Source organism: Acanthopagrus latus, chromosome 5 (assembly GCF_904848185.1).
Source record: "Acanthopagrus latus isolate v.2019 chromosome 5, fAcaLat1.1, whole genome shotgun sequence".
Lineage (NCBI taxonomy): Eukaryota > Metazoa > Chordata > Actinopteri > Spariformes > Sparidae > Acanthopagrus > Acanthopagrus latus.
In genome coordinates this window covers 3,540,732-3,557,144 of record NC_051043.1, presented here as the reverse complement: position 1 = coordinate 3,557,144, position 16,413 = coordinate 3,540,732, and the positions used below count along the sequence as shown (strand labels likewise).

The 16,413-nt window shown below is 39.7% G+C and overlaps 1 protein-coding gene across 3 annotated transcripts in view; it reads right to left on the bottom strand.

Annotated features, from left to right (window-relative positions):
* si:dkey-61l1.4 (collagen alpha-1(I) chain) overlaps positions 1 to 12,859 on the bottom strand; it is a 76,008-nt gene extending 63,149 nt beyond the window's left edge. For 2 of the 3 annotated variants that reach the window (XM_037099294.1, XM_037099296.1), the window contains exon 1: positions 12,476 to 12,858. In XM_037099294.1, the coding sequence (XP_036955189.1) occupies positions 12,476 to 12,578 (103 nt within the window). In that variant the 5' untranslated portion in view covers positions 12,579 to 12,858. Of the gene's footprint in view, positions 1 to 12,475 lie in introns of all 3 variants that reach the window. The other variant, XM_037099295.1, reaches the window with a different exon arrangement.
* Positions 12,860 to 16,413: the final 3,554 nt, after the last annotated feature.

Genomic DNA, 16,413 nt, shown 5'->3' with positions numbered 1-16,413 from the left:
TGGGCACATCCATTTTACCCAGTGCTTAATCTATAAATCAAAAGGTTAGGGTGCTGCTCCCACAGGCCAGGGGGAGCGAAAAAGTGAGGGAACACATCAGAAATCTACAGTGCTTAGAAAACAGTGGACATCTGCTGGAGGCGAGGAGTTACCAAAATCACAGCTGTCGTTACAAACTGAGCATTATTTAATTACATTTATTAATCAGATGATTCAAGATAATCACTCAAAATTAGCAGGGAGAGGTTTGAAGTAATAGCTGATAATCGATAATGTTTGTACACTCTCTCTCCCTGAGTGTGCCCACTCGCTTCCTCTCTGTTTGTGGATAGCTGGGTAAAATGAAATTAGGGCAGAGAGTTGTCACTGCCTGACATGACTGCTCTCTCTCGCTTTTCTCAAAATCAAGCAATTGTTGAGAATCTTCATTAGGAAATAAAAGAGGGACAGGACAGACAACAATAAATTAGACACAGATTTTGATAGTGACAAATAAATACGGTAGGTGCTGGTCCTTATTTCGGAGGTTCAATTCAGCAAATTAAACAAACTAAGTACATTTACGCAACTTCATGAAGGAGCATCTGTCTGATGTAACACAACAATGGCAGCATCCATGGGAAGGGGCTGGGACTGATTACAATCCATGAAAGCCAAAATTAATACTGTGAAGACTGTACATTTATAGATTCACACAATCTTTGTGTGTGTTTGTTGCAGTATGAGGTTAAAAAAACAAACACATTCTGCAGACTCACGCAGAGCTCATGCAGTCATTTATTGTGGTATGGCAGTGAAATCCAATATCCACAGTAGGGGTTAATTTCTCTCTGAATGAGGTGGAGCCATGTAGAAAGGAAACACATGCACGGCGACTGCTGAGTACCTCAACAGTTTAACAGTAAGCAAGTCTGCTGGACTAACAGCGTGTCTACACATTCACAAAATGGCTTAATGATTGCAGCAAAGTTATAGAGACAATATGTCCATCAGTCAAATTGAAGCCTCTGTATGTTGGCATGACTGTTCCATTTCAAAGCCAATTGTAATTCCTACTTGTTCCCAGCGACATAGAACCTGAAGCAGGCCGTTGGGAATTTCTATTGTAGCCAGCAGAGAGGGTTCCCGAAAACAAAAAAAAATGAAAATAATGACAAAATAATGAAATGAAATAATAACGTTGCTTTGGTCAAAGAATCCTCCATTTTTAGCCACTATGGCATCGTATGAGTTTGCTGAGGCCATCTTAAGGCTTTTTCATTGCTACTCTGCATAGAAGGCCAGCATCCTGGAGTCGACTCTTCACTGTTGGCCTTCAAACTGGGGTTTTCCAGGTACTACTTAATGAAGCTACCAAATGAGGACCTGTGAGACGTCTGTTTTCTCAGACCAGAGACTCTGATGTACTTCCTCTTGCTCAGGGCCCACTTCACTTTCTATTCTGGTTATTGTTTATTTTGATCTTTACAGGGAGTACATAAATACTCCATCGAAAATCACCCAGCTAAAATAGTAATTTACCACATTAATAATGTAATGAGTATTTCTGATCAATTTAGTTTCATTTTAATTGAAAAAAAAAGTGATAGCAAACTTTGGAGCAGAAGTGTGTATATAGATGCGCACACACACACACATATTCAGGAAACAGCAAAACACATTAATGAATGTTCTTTTCCCAGCGATGTTATGACTATGTTAGACAGCCACCTGTCGGCCTGTACACCCAGTTCATCATTCAGTGTATTTGTTCATCTCATCCTTCCTCCACCACTGTGACTCCAGCCCCGTCACACATGACTGGGCTCTAATACTGCGATGAAAGGTCTGCTGTGAACCATGAGCAGCATTCCTAAGCCATACAAATATTTGAGTTCATTACTGTACATTGTGAGAGAGGAGGGCACAGAAACAGAGATGGGAAGGTGTTATTTTTCAAAGCAGAAGGGCTTGATGTGTGCAGATGGAATCAGAGCAACTGGCATCTTGACTCAATGTGTTGAGAGAAGACGAGAGGTAAATTTGGACTTAACTCTGTCCCAGGAGCCCAGCCAATACCTGACAGTTTCATGGCTACGATGTGTCTGGAGCTGCCAGAGAACAGCACTGCACTTCACTTGGATTAAAAAAAAAAAAAAAAAAAAACTCCTATGTTGGTAGATGTTCAGACTGAACACATGCAGGCTTACCTTCCTGCCCTCAGCCTCTCTGTTTTGTTTATCTCATCTAGCTTCATCTAGGGCAGCTTGCTGAGAACTCCATCAAAGGCTCTGTGCCATATGTGTACCTAGGAGCTGCTCAGTGTACTGTATCTGTGTGGAACTGTGTCAGTGGCCATCATTAAAACAGTGCATCAAAGTGACACAAGCATTAAGAAACAAAAGCGAAAATGAAATTCAATCTAAAGTTCAAAAGTTTAAAGGCATTAAATGCAAACCGTTATGAACAGGCATAAACAGCCTATCATATTGCTTTTAAATGGAGCGTGCAACAAGTGACACGCAGACAGCATTTAACAGGTTTGGTGGTGTGTTTTTCCTCCACACCGTCATAATGTGACACAAGACAACAGAAGCAGAAAGAGTAGCAATCATTACATTAATAAGTCAATTATAAAAATACAATGAAGACAAACAGACTTAAAATGATCAATAATTATCAGTATCGACTGAAATTAAAGGTTTTTCACTGACACATTTTCAGCTGTATCGTGCAGCCCTGATGGACATTAACATTACATTAGATATCAAAACATTATATCAGTGAGAGCTTTTCCCCAAATAAACACCACAGAGGTAACATGAGCAACACTGGGCTATCAGATTGTATTCACAATCTCACCATCAGCTAGGTATTCCCTCACATCAGTGACCTTTAACCTAATGGCCCAGAGAACATGTATCTGAGCTTTCACTTCCAAATTCTCCACATTCTCTGCCCCCAGTGAGATTGACCCTAAAATATTTCCTCATTTCCCCTCCCAGAAGAATAATATTGAGAACTGAAGAGGTGACCCCATGTTACAGAAACCTAAAACCCCTACAGTATTAGCCTGGAATATCACAGGCTCTGCAACTCTGCAGTTACAAACAAGTACATGTATTTCTACAGCCGACGTCACAAAGTGCTTTAAAGTAAAAAGACAAAAAAAAAAAGCAACGAGATTACAGAGAGACAGAGACATCAATGTTACATAATGTGGTAACACCAGAATATTTTAAATGTTCTGTTAAACACTTTGTATCAGCTTGTTCCAGGTGTTTAAATTGGTTCATTTCAAACTTTTGAGATGTCAAACCAATAAACAACTAAACAGACACAAACAAGAGACCGTCTTGCAATGGGATCACACCATCTGACCCATGACTACATAATGGTGATTACTGCACCATTCCAAGAGTACATCGGACTCATGGGTCAGACCAGTGACCTGTGATCATAATGCCACAGCAAGAACAAATACTGTATTACCATTTGAAAGCATCTACAGGTTGATTGACAGGTTGGAAATGACCGACAGGACAAAACTGCTGCATTAAACAGTTAATAATTGTCATGGCTTGAAATTAGGGCTGATTGCCTGGAGGCTTCATTTAATCCAGGTTAATTATACAGCACACTATCTTTTGCAAAGATTATTATTTCTGTTACACAACGTGATGTGGTATTAAACAGACACTGAGGGCTAAATTATGAAATACTAAGTATGCTCCTTGATGCTTCTTTCAGTACAAAGATGAGAAAACACAAAATTCAGTTTTTAAATGATGATTTCATTTACCAGGAGAAAAAAAAAAATCCAAACACACCCGGCCCTATGTGAAACAGTAACAGTAGCCCCCTAAACCTAATAACTGCTTGTGCTACAACTGTAATCAAGCGTTTGAGACTTTCACATCGCTGCAGAGGATTTTTTGCCCACTTTTTCATGCAGAATTGTTTTGGCCACTCCAAAACCTTCATTTTGTTTTTTTGAGCCATTCGGAGTTGGACATGCTGGTGTGCTCTGGATCACTGTCCTGCTGCATAACCCACGTGTGCTTGAGCTTAAGGTCACAAACTGATGGCTGGAAATTCTCCTTCAGGATTTCCTGGTAGAGAGCAGAATTCATGCTTCCATCAATTACGGCAAGTCATCCAGGTCCTGAAGCAGCAAAGCAGCTCCAGACCATCACACTACTATCACCATGTTTGACTGTCTGTATGATGTTCTTTTTCTGAAATGCTGTGTTAGTTTTACACCAGATGTGGCGGGATACACACCAAAAGTTCCACTTTCGCCTCATCAGTCCACAGAATATTTCCCCAATAGTCTCTGGGATTATCAAGATGGCAAATGTTAGATGGGCTTTTGTGTTCTGTTTTGGTCAGTAGCGGTTTTCACCTTGGAACTCTCCCATGGATGCCATTTTTACCATGTCTTCAGAGTGCTCCATCAATCATCACAATAATCAGTATTGCCAAACACCGGATTACCAAAATAATCAATAGCTGCAGCCCTACTTGAAATTTTAAGAAGGGTCAGGCAAACGTCTTAGCAACAGGGAAAAGAAATATAGCAGTAATAGTGTAGTGCCTGGCGTCAGTGTGAGTGACAGGGTCAGTCTGGTCAGATGCCCTGCTGAACGATGGGATTAGTGGGAAAAGCACATTCCTGTCTGAATAGAATACAAGGAGCTCCACACATACAAACTCTGATATGACTGGGAACAAAGGGGTTAACAAGCCCTCTCCACTGCTCACAAAGAGATCCATTCACTTATGATATCTTAAAGCAACTGCTGAAGCACACATTATTTTAACTAAAAAGAAATTGAATGCAATCAAGGCAAACAGGGTGGAAGATGGGGGAGAGCAGGCAACAACAGGGTTTTATTTTTAAGAGCACTGGCACATTGTTCAGGTGTTGCCAGTGTTGCTTATAACTCTCAGCCATGCTTTTGTCCAACAGCTGCAAAGAAAGCAGTCACACAAACCAAGTCACAGGGAAACTGAGCAGAGAGGGTCATCATTTTTAGGCCTAGTCCATGCATACCTTGTAATTATGGGAACAGTTAAGAAAAAAAAAAAAATCTATGCCAGAATGGGCCATTGAGCACTGTTTCAGAGATGATCTATTTCCACCTGACCCATAATCCATACAACCCATATCTCATGGCCATTCATGTACACTGGGCATGTGCATGCTGTTGTAAACAGGAAGATGTATACTCTATAGTTTATTACAGGCAGTGGCCAGATCCCAATGTCCCCTCTCAGGCCTTTAACCCTGAGCCCTCTCAGACTGAGCTAATGCAACCTGGTAAGTGTTTCACTGAGAGAGTCTGCAAGGGTCTGAAATGGTAAAATGGGAGTGGAGCAGCATGTTGTGATATTTCAATTTACCCCTTGTAGTTTTTGGACTTTATCTAGGGCCCGAGCAGGTCTTGGCCTGTCCTGTTTTGGCTTATGACTCACATATACTTTGTTGCAAAATTCCGCAAATTCGCCAAATGTTGCAAACCTAATTTTTTTAACTCCTCCCAGGCAATTTCACCGATTTCCACGAAACTTTGCACACAGCATCTGTGGACTGTCCTCACCAAAAGTTTTTAAAAGAATTTTGATATTCCAAACAATACTAAAGTTATTAAATAACAAATAATTGTACATCTTGCTCAAAACACAAAGTGTTTCATATCTCCACATTGGTCTGTCTGAATGACATGAAACCAAGGTAACTTCCACAAACAATTTGCTAGCTACTTCAAATTGCTCAAACATGTAGAGGGTCTTGCCCTCAATACATCTACATGGCACACCCCGACAACAGCATGCCCTGACGAACGTGGACTGTGAGGGCCCGTTCATCGCTGCTTGCAGCTTTAATAACTTCACCATACAATTTCCCGTGTACACCAAATTCTTCACACATGTATACGATGTCACCCTGAATACGTCCATGAATCAATGCTGTGTCATATCCATAGCGCTACCTACTGAACACCGGAATTCAGATAAACATCCTATTTACATGACATTTATAGCCGTTTTCCTCCATATTATACCCTACAAGATGACATGCAACTAAAAGGTGAACGCACCCTCCGACAGCATCACCGCCAATCAATAATCAAAACACAACTGACCACAAATTTGTTTGATACCGGTAGGAGCAGGCCACCAAATCATAAAGGACCAACTTCCTCATTCCTGTCTGGAACAAACTTTAAAAAATTAACATACGAGTAGTTTGTAATATAAAAGTTGTAACGAGACCTTTGATACAAGCAGATATAATATTTTAGCCATTTACACACCTTAGTATGGGTTGGATTTTGTCTGACCAGCTACTAAATTAAGTAAATATTTTGTGTTTATTTATTCTAATATCCAAGTAACTTGGTGCTCACTTTATCTGTTCTTTTAATTCGTAATGTAGCCTACAAACAGTTTTCTAATTGGTTTAACATATTTCATATACTTATGATGATAAACTGATAATGGACTGTCAAGGTAGCCAACTATCAATTAAAGAAATTGCTTCAAACTTGCATCCCTAGTCAAATGTCAAGGTCAAACTGACCTCAGGTCTGTCCTACTCACTAATGTAAACTGTAACAGTACTGGTGTGTCGATGCATTGGTGTTGTTGGATGTCTGGCATCCAGGGACATTTAATGGCTTAGCTGGCTGGTAATACAGCCTTGATGAAACCTTTCCAAATGAGACCAAACTATACCGGAATACATCTTTTCACTATCCCCAGACACAGACAAGCCATCAGTATGGCTATTTTTTAGTCACCTTGTGATGCCCTTTCATCACAGAGGAGCTGATCCTTTAGATCAGTGTGTTTAGATGTTTATTCCAGGCTGTGGTATTGCCTACACAGCCAAGGATCAAGAGAGCAACTAGGCACATAGATCAAGGGCTCAACATCATGGGAGCATAGAGCCCACTTGTTGCTATCAGCTCAGGTTTCAAAGACTGTAACCAAGCATATCATTAAATACATATCCCTCATGTTGAACATATACAAAGTGTCCCTGCAGCAAAGACAGGATATCCTCTCATTTGCAGAGCTTCTGAACTCGATTACAGAGTTTTCGTGTAATGGCTGAATGTTGTTTATCTGTTCAGGTTACAAGAAACGTGTAGAAACAGCAGATCTCTTGGTAAAGGACTCTGGGAGTCTCCGGTCTCTTAGATTGTGTTGAGTTTAGTTGAAAACTCAGTTTGAGTCACATTTGGCCCAGGCAAGTAGCGCACAAGCCTGTTCCGCCGGCATACCACACACACCATCAAGACATGAAAAGGTATGGGCAAGGACAGAATGGACAAAAGCTTCTTCACCATTTGTAAGATTGCAGTGAAGTAAACTCTGCGTGTACCACTGTGTCCAAGTACAGCCTTACATACTACATGCTTAGCCCTGTTCTCAAGATACAGATACTGTGTTTGTAAGCTGTTTAAGCTATTTGAGCTATTTTAATGTACAATGAGATTTTCTATTTCACCTGACGCGGCAGGTTATGATACCTGTGATCATAGTTAGTTTTGGCTCTCCTACATTAAGAACTAGCTGTAATTCCTAGCCACCTGCATCAAACAGTTATTTTTCCAACCAGTATTCCCCCTTTGGCAATGTTTGTTTCAAACCCTTTTTGGCATTTATCTTATACATTAACTTGTTAGTGCAAGTTCTTAAAATTGCAAAGGGCGAAATAGTTACTTCTACGTATTTATTGCCCCATATATTCACCATTGTTCAGCTGCATTCCTACAAAGTACACAATGAGTGCTAAAAAACTTATGAAGGTCTACAGTGATACATCTTGTGGACAACTCATGCTGTTGGTGTAACTCAACAACCATTGTAATACACACTTGAGTAAAGCTGACACAAAATCTTTTCCAGCAGGTCAGACTGTTTAATTCCAGTTATTGTCAACACAAAATGCTGTTCATGCTCATCTGACAAAATTTACAAAAATATCAGCGCACTGCTGGACATTAAAATATCACTGCTTTTGCAGAGGGAGGAATTTGCCTTGGTGCCTGGTGCATAAGAACATGAAGGCTAATTACTGCAACAGTCAAGTAAATACTATAACAAATACTATGGCAAGTATGTATGAGAATGATGAGAATAAAGGGCAGGGTCGTAATTCATCACTGGGGGTGGCTGGACTGGATTTCTGCTCCTAACAAGACAAGGACGAGGCTGAGCAGTTGGTTAAGTTCAGACTCGCTGTTTGTATTAGAACATGTCAAGACTGTTTATGATACAGTGTGAACTGTGATGTGAACAGGCTCAGATACAGTGTTTTCAATGTTTTTTTGCCCTGATGTGCTTAAGTGGATCTTTAATCTTAATATCACTGGCAAGATTTATTCATTTCACTCTGATGATATCAGGACTTCTGATGTTGACTTGATTCAGACTTCCTTGATAATATAGCTCGGTCCAATGCTTGATGCAGCAGGATCTTCCAGCTCTGCAGGCCTGGTTGTTTGTACCTGGAGGTAGAAGCCGGAGCTTCTCCTTATTGTGAGTTCATCTCTTAACTCGTCCACACTCGTCTGACGATAGAAAGCGTCAACATACTGTCCTCCCATTTAGTTTCTTATGATGTCACTTCTTTTTCTCTTCTTCTTTTTCTATTGTAGACATTGTTTCTTTTAAGGAGTTGTTTTTAAGATGATGCTAAAAGTCGTTTCTGGAGCTGCTGCATCTTCTTTTTCACTGTATAAATAACAGCCTCTCAGTTCCAACGTAAGAAGGGGATGGTATTTCAGACACTGATGTTTAAACATCTAACAAGATAAGATGTCCAAACATCAGCTTTGAAATATGTCAGGGAGCAGTTTAATACAGCCTGTGAGAGCAGTGAGACAAGAAGCAACTTCAGTGAGCTGTTGGACGTAGAGTTGCAGGTGACAGGCTGCAAACCAACTCATAACGTTATCAGATTTCATATTAGCATCTGATTTAGGTCTAAATATCTTCCAAGTATGTGATTTTGTGTTTAGCTTTTACAACATATCCTGCACTACTGTCTTGTTGGTCAACTCTCTCTCCATGGTGGCTAAAATTTGACTGCTGCTGCTGCTTTGTGTAGCAATTCTGCTCATGCTGCTGCTGTATAAAACAGGACGCTTCAGTTTTGAATTAGAGATCGTCTTCTCAGTATCCATTTTTTTTAAACAGCAAAAGGACAGTGTGGGCCAGTAACCCAAGCCTAGACTGGGCTGTGATATTTTGTTAATGTGAAATGTGTTTGACCTGGACTGAGAGATTTAAAAACCATCCATCAGTTGTTAGCAGCTCACTCAAAGAAGAAGAAGAGTAACCGAAAATGTCTGCAAAATGGGGAGACAACGAGGTGCAGGAGTTCCTTTTACCTTCGACCAGAGGACGAGATCAACTGACAAAAAAACAGTGATGCATAATTTAAATTTATCTTTGCCAAAGAGGTAGGATTAAAGCAGGATTACACAAAAACTATTGAACAGTTTTCCACGAAACTTGGACAGAGGATAGATGTTGGCCAAGAATCTAGTCTACCCCATTAACTTTTACTGTGGATTCAGATAAGGGACAGATCCAGGAGCTTTTCTCACTTTCTATAACATCACAAGATATATTTTCATTCATTTTTCAGGGCATAAAGCATGAATCTTGATGAAAAAATCTGGATCTGGTGAACTCAAATTATGGTTAGGCAGTTACAGAGGGTTTGAAATTTAAAGTGACATGATTTTGATATTGGATTAGGCTTGATTGAATTAAAAGGAACTGTTGGACCTTGGCTGACGTGTGTGCTCTTCTGGGTGCCATTTTAGTTACAGCAATGTTAATATTTACAAAGTGCTGCCTTGGATGGTATTATCCTGCTGCTGTTATGCTCAGCGCAAAAATGAAAAAGGAGGCATAAAGAAGAGTCTCCAGTGTTGTGCATTTCTTATGTAAAGACACGTTTAAACCTGGCACAAGTCTGTATGATGCTGGCTGGCTGGGATGTGAGATCAGATCTTGGCTCCGTTAACTACTTTTTGTTTGTGATGCTGAGTCGTCCAAACACACAGTGAGCTGGCTACAGTGCTGCTCCCTCCGCTCTGAAAGGTGAGTTACGTTTATTACGGGCCGTCTGCTTGTCAACGTGCAGGGCAGACTTGGACAGCTGCCCTGAGCTGCGCTCAGTGAGCCTGATGGGAAGCACTTTGATGTGACATGAGGAGAACACAGAGCCCACAGATCAGCTTTCTGCCCAGTGTGCTTCAAACGTTACATCAGATACAGCAGAGATGATAATGTCATACTGTCTGCATGTCACACATCCAAGAGGGAATTCCCTCCGGAGGGGATACCTCTATTCACTCCTTTATATGTTTGAGAATGATACAGTATACAGTGCAGCCTAATGGCAAAAATACTGACAGACTGTCCACTAACTAACCAGTGCCAGGAACACAAGTGCTGAAGTATCTGTATAACTGTGATTTCTCACTGAAGATCTTTTCTTTCTTGTGCAATGTTATATATTATGTTTTGGATTAAGTTTTGGGCTTTCGAATAATGTTACACATTTATCCTTGTTATCACATTATGTCACTTATCAACGAGCCAATCCCATCAACTTGACCTATGCTGGATACAAAGAGCCAGGGCACCAGGGTAACTTTTTTTTTACTAGGAGCACAGTGGCCCCTAAAATTAATGAGTTCAGTTTCAAGCCATTCTTTCTTTGCAGGTGGAGTTGGCCTTTACATTTGGTAAAGGGTAATTCTTCCTTGGTAATGAAAAAAAGCCGCTTATCCTTAAATATCAATTCGGTCTCCTCAGCATCTCCATCTACCACTGCTGACGGTAGATGGAGATGAACCTGCCACTGTTGTGAGTTAAGCTCCAGCTATATTCTGACGACTGCTCAGGCTGAAGGTGGGCAGAGCTATGCTGCTGATTACTTGTGGTCAGGATACTGCATGTACCAGCGCAGACCCTCGTCTGCTTTTAATACATCCATTGTCAAACCACAACATAGAGTGTTTTCACTGTAACTTGCTACAAATGATTGCCTAATTGTGGAATCTACTTCAGACGCTCAGTGTGTCTGACATCCTCAGTAACATGAGCGCACAGTGTTGACTGACTGCTGCTGGTCCTTTCTCTGTTCTCTGTTTCTATTATTGACTTAATCATTTCACAGTTCACCTGAAGCCTTCAGCATTACTGCAGTATAACATTTTGAGACAAACCTTTGTAAACCCCACTGTGAGGTTGGACTCCTTTAGAGGAGCATTAGGCCCCTGAGGCAACGAACAGCATGTCAAACTACTGACTCAGCCAATAGTAATTATGTATTTACAGTACAGCGCCAATAATGTATTACAACATGAAATATCAGTAACATTTCATGATAGGGGCAGAAATGCAGGACTGTTCAACAACCTGTGATTTCTTGTGGTTATCTCTTCGCTCCACCTTCTGATTTAACACAAGGCGTAATCATAGCTGGAACAACTCAATGCAAAGACAGCTGGAGTTTCAGAAACCTGTACAGTTAAATGCTCAGACTGAGCCTGAGCTTGATCGCAAAGGAAACAGCTTTGGGCTAGGAATGGCAACAGCATTGTGTAAGCTTTAATGTACTTTTTTTTTGTTGTCAACATTTGGGTAGAAATGTTGAGAGAACCCCCCCAGTCTGCTCACAGAGGCGGTGCTGTACTGCCCTTTGTCTCTGTGAAAGTTTGAGAACAGGTTACCACAGGAGCAGATGGTGTCTTAGAATAACAGCTGCTCTCAGTGGAAAAACTTGGTATTACAAGTCAATATCACAGATCAGCACAGTGTCTGCACATTGGAGGACTGCTGCATTGAATGACAAATTATTAATACATTAATTAAAGAATAAATGATTTACATCAGACAAGATTACTGTAAAAACATCTTCAAGGGGCACTATGAAGTTTTAGAGAAGAATTGTAATATTCAAAGCCAGAATTTTAATATTTACAACATTAATGAGGTAACAGTACAAACTCAGATGTATGCATGTATGACAGATGATGTACTTTTTCCACAAGTGAATAAATAAGCTGTTCTCAGAGGAAATCAAGATCCCAGAACACTGTTTGAAGCTAGAGAGGTGGCAGGGTCTGCCACATATAAACACAGTAAAACTGTATATGTCTTCTCCTTTAAAGTCAGTTTATTTATTCAGTTTATTCAGTCATGAAATCAAAGAGAGATTGATTATTCAGTTTGTTTAGGCAGAAAAAAAAAATCAGCCAGTGTGGATCTTTCTCTGCTCATTAACATTTCTCCAACAAAATTGCAGAGTGCTCCTTTAGGGGAAATCAGTGTAAATATTACAGTGCGCTACTGCAGGCAACCTACTCTACTATTGCATTATTCATAGTAATATTTAAGTGGAAACTTTCAGCATTGAGAACATTTCTAGTTCCTTTCATGAGGGTGTAAATGAACCTACCTGTCCGCTGGAAACTCAACTTGTGTCCATAAGAAGGCATCCCGTCCAGAGCCAGCACGGCCATACACAGCAGCAGGAAGTGCGGTCTTCCTGGTGAGAACATGGCCTCGCGCGTCCCCACGGCAGCGTTAACGTATCATGGTTGGAATGACGTGTTGTGGTGAACCTCTCACTGCTGCTCTCACCGGCCCTGCTGTCCGCTCCATCACCAGCTCATCCACTGACCGCTTCTTTATCCCGTTGGTCAAGAGAGCGAGACCGCAGCTGACTTCCGGTACACATTTTCAAAACAAAAGCCCCACCATCAATCTGAAACGGAACGCAACACTGCTGGGGGCCAAATCAGTTCTGATCTGATGATTATGACAATGTTAGCATTCTTAGCAAGTGACAGATTGATGTAACCTGTTCAATTTCGTTACACTGACCGCACAGTTTAATACTGAAAATCGGACTATTACTAGACAACTTACTTTCACCCCCATTATGTCCTATTTTAATGTAAGCTTGCCGTGTTAAACAACGCAAGGACTAAAACTAATTACAGTTCATTTCTTTCTAATCTTTTCATAAGTTATCGTTTTCAATTACACATTGCGTTTGAAGCTTTGACATTTACACATTTAACTTAAATTTATTATTGAGACCAACAATTTTCCATTTCAGAATTCTAAATGTAATCATTATTTTCAAACTACTCTGTCAAATGTCAAAGAAAGTGTGAAAAAATTCCTTTGACTGTCACTTTATCTGCACCAAAGGTTAGCGGTCTATTTTGCGCAGTGATTAATTATTATAAAAACAAAGTCAGATAACTCAATTTGAAAAATCATTAAAACATGATACATTAATATTTAGCAAAACTATATTCAATACTTATTTCACTGTTAACAAACTATTAAGAAACTTTCTATTGCCAGCTTCCAACTGATGTTCATAATACTATGCACATGGTTATTAAAGACTGTGTAGATCATCTCTGAACATTATTTATGGTCATGATAATTGCAATGAATATTTTTTAAACCTTGACAACTACTTAATTAGTGGTTGACAAATTATTTCATTGTTTGTGGACAGTGACAGTGATTCAAGTTAAATCAGCCATACATTTCTTATTTTAACCACAAAACCAGCAAACAAACAAAAACCAGCTGCTCTGATAATGCCTGCAGAACAAAAGACGAGAGAGTGATCAAACAGAAGTTTGACAAACAGTGCATGCCAACACTCAAGTCTTTCAGCAGAGGAGAGGCCGTTTGATTTCATTCTTTTTTATTTCAAGGAGCTTTGCTTCATACAAAATGTTTAATGTAGAAACAACTTCAGAATTCAAAGTCTGGCCAAGAAACATAAAATCAGGCAAACAAACATTTCACTGACTCCCATGACCCAAATAAAGGAATGTTCCTGCTCTGCTGCACGGGGTGGAGCTGTCAACAATGTTCAATACTGTTTTTAATAGAAATTTGTCTTTTCAACAAACCCCACAGTTTATATCAAATATTAAAAATCAACAACAAAATAACAAATGGTATCTAAAAGTACTAAGTTTTCTACATGCACATACATTGTTAGAACATGCAAACATTTATTATTTTCTCAAGAAAGAGCCACATCTACACTGCCAATGGTACGCAGAGACAGAGAATGGATCGCTTGGATGTTTGGTGGCCGATTGGTCCAGGCTTGGGCACATGTATGTTTCCTTTGACGAAATATAGAGGCCGCATAGTTGCAAAAAGGTACAGGTGTATATATATATATATATATATTTTCTATTTTTTGCCAAATAGACAAAAGTTTTAAAATAATCTATCTGCAGAAGAATGTGTTCCTGTCTTTGACAAAAACAATCACTTTGACATTAAAGACTGATTCATGAAATCCTTTTTATTGTGACCTAACAGGACACACCTCCCATTTTCAGCCATGGGCCTGTCAATGTCAATGACATTGTAAATGGTAAATGTTATGGCCCAGTGGGTAAATGTTATGCATGCAAATATATGTATAAAGTTGCTGTACTTCTAAATATTCGAAATAATATGTTTCTTGCTTACACTTTGTGCCTTTATGCATTTGAAGTCTTTTTTTGTTTGCATGTTTTTTGTCAGAGCATTTTTTTTCTATAAAACATTTGGTCACAATCATGCTGAAGCCTGAATCTGAAGAGACCAGCATGTAAAGCTACAGAATGGATGGAGAAATGGGTTTGTCTTGTTGCATAGCCCTACTCTTGTGTCTTCAGCTTGTGTCTGGCCCCTGTAGTGTGTGTCTCTGTGGTTACACGAGGCCCCCCCCCTTTACCCAAGAAAACCTCCACAGATACCTTCTAGCCAATCAGCTGCCGTACGGGTTAAAATCATTCCCTCGTGTTGCAGGTTGCTATGATGTAAAAGCACAGCAATAGATCCAAGTTCACAAAAGACAGTCGGATGTTGATGTCAGTCACGTGTATCGAGCAAGTTGCATATAACAAATATTGTTTCCATATCCATTTCAGAGCAGAGTACAGTTTCAGGCAATAACAGACCCTCCTCCACAGCTATGGGATTCGTAGATGTCGTGAAGATGTAATTCTAGAAATCAGATGCCCCCCCAACCACTGTTAGTCATCAGTCTGTGGTGTTTTGTACATTCCAGGAGTTCTTTTGTGATTTCTCTTTTGCACATTATTTTGCAGTCTCAAAGAGCCAGGTGACATTTGGTCAGAATATTAAGCTTGGTTTAGTCTTTCAGTGTTTAATGCTGCTCATAGAATTCTTCCTTTACACAGACAGGGTTTTAACAAGTCCAAGCAAAGGGCATCAATTTCTTGCTTTCAATCAACAGTGTGTATGTGGACATATTAGCTGTGTCCCAAATCCTTACAACACACTAGTAGTGCTTGGCTGATATATCAGTTATTATATTTTCTATATTTTCTATTTTCTGCTGATATTGGCAGCTAGGAGATGATGTCAGCTAACGTTTCTGCAAACCACAGATTTGTCCAAATTTTCGACTGTCATAAATTATGTTACGTGCCATGTAAAGATCCGTACAAATCATGTAATTTATTCAAAAACACAACATTTCCCTAACCCTAATCAAGTGTTTTTTTTGTATTATTCCTAAACCCAACCAGAGCATAAGCACAGTGAGAAGAAAAATAAACCAAAATTAACCTAAAGAAGTATTGACGTGGTTTTGCTGAAATGTTCTGCCAACATTTATTGCGATAAGTGGGTTAATATAAGGCTATCACAGGTATATTCATGTATACGTATGTATCCAATATAAAAACTTTACTGAGCACAATCAAAAATTGTACTATTAAGAGTTCACTTCTACACAATGTTGATAAATAAGTGCCCTGGAACAAAAACTTTTGCTCTTTGGTGCATCTCACCTTTAGCAACATTGCGAGGGCCAATTTGTACCAATGGTGATCAGTTGGTCTAATCTCCAAAAAAAGGTTCTAATGCATTGCACTATCCATCAACATCTTTCCAAAAAGTCAAGCATTTTTCCATGAGCTTACTAGCATATCTGAGAATACTTAATTGTTTCCAGTGTGACTGCATCAGGTTTGAGTTAGTCTGTGGTATGGAATTGGGACACCTATAATAATGCTATTTGTTCCTACTGTGGGATAAATGTGTCACTCTGCCTCTTTTACAATAGTTTTCCTGCATGGGTGAATATTACGCGGCTCAAGAAAAAAACCTCTTCCATTGTGCCACCAGAGCCTGTAAGAGAAACGAATCAGATCACTGTAACATTTGAAACGGTACAGTAGCTGCTGGAAGTATCCTGGCATGACATCACAGCATCTTTTTTTTACCTATTATCCATGAGAGAATGAAATAAAACAAAAACAAAACATCATAACAAACTGCTCCCAAAAATGCAAAATATATCTGCAACAATGCTTACCAGTGTTAATTTCAGTA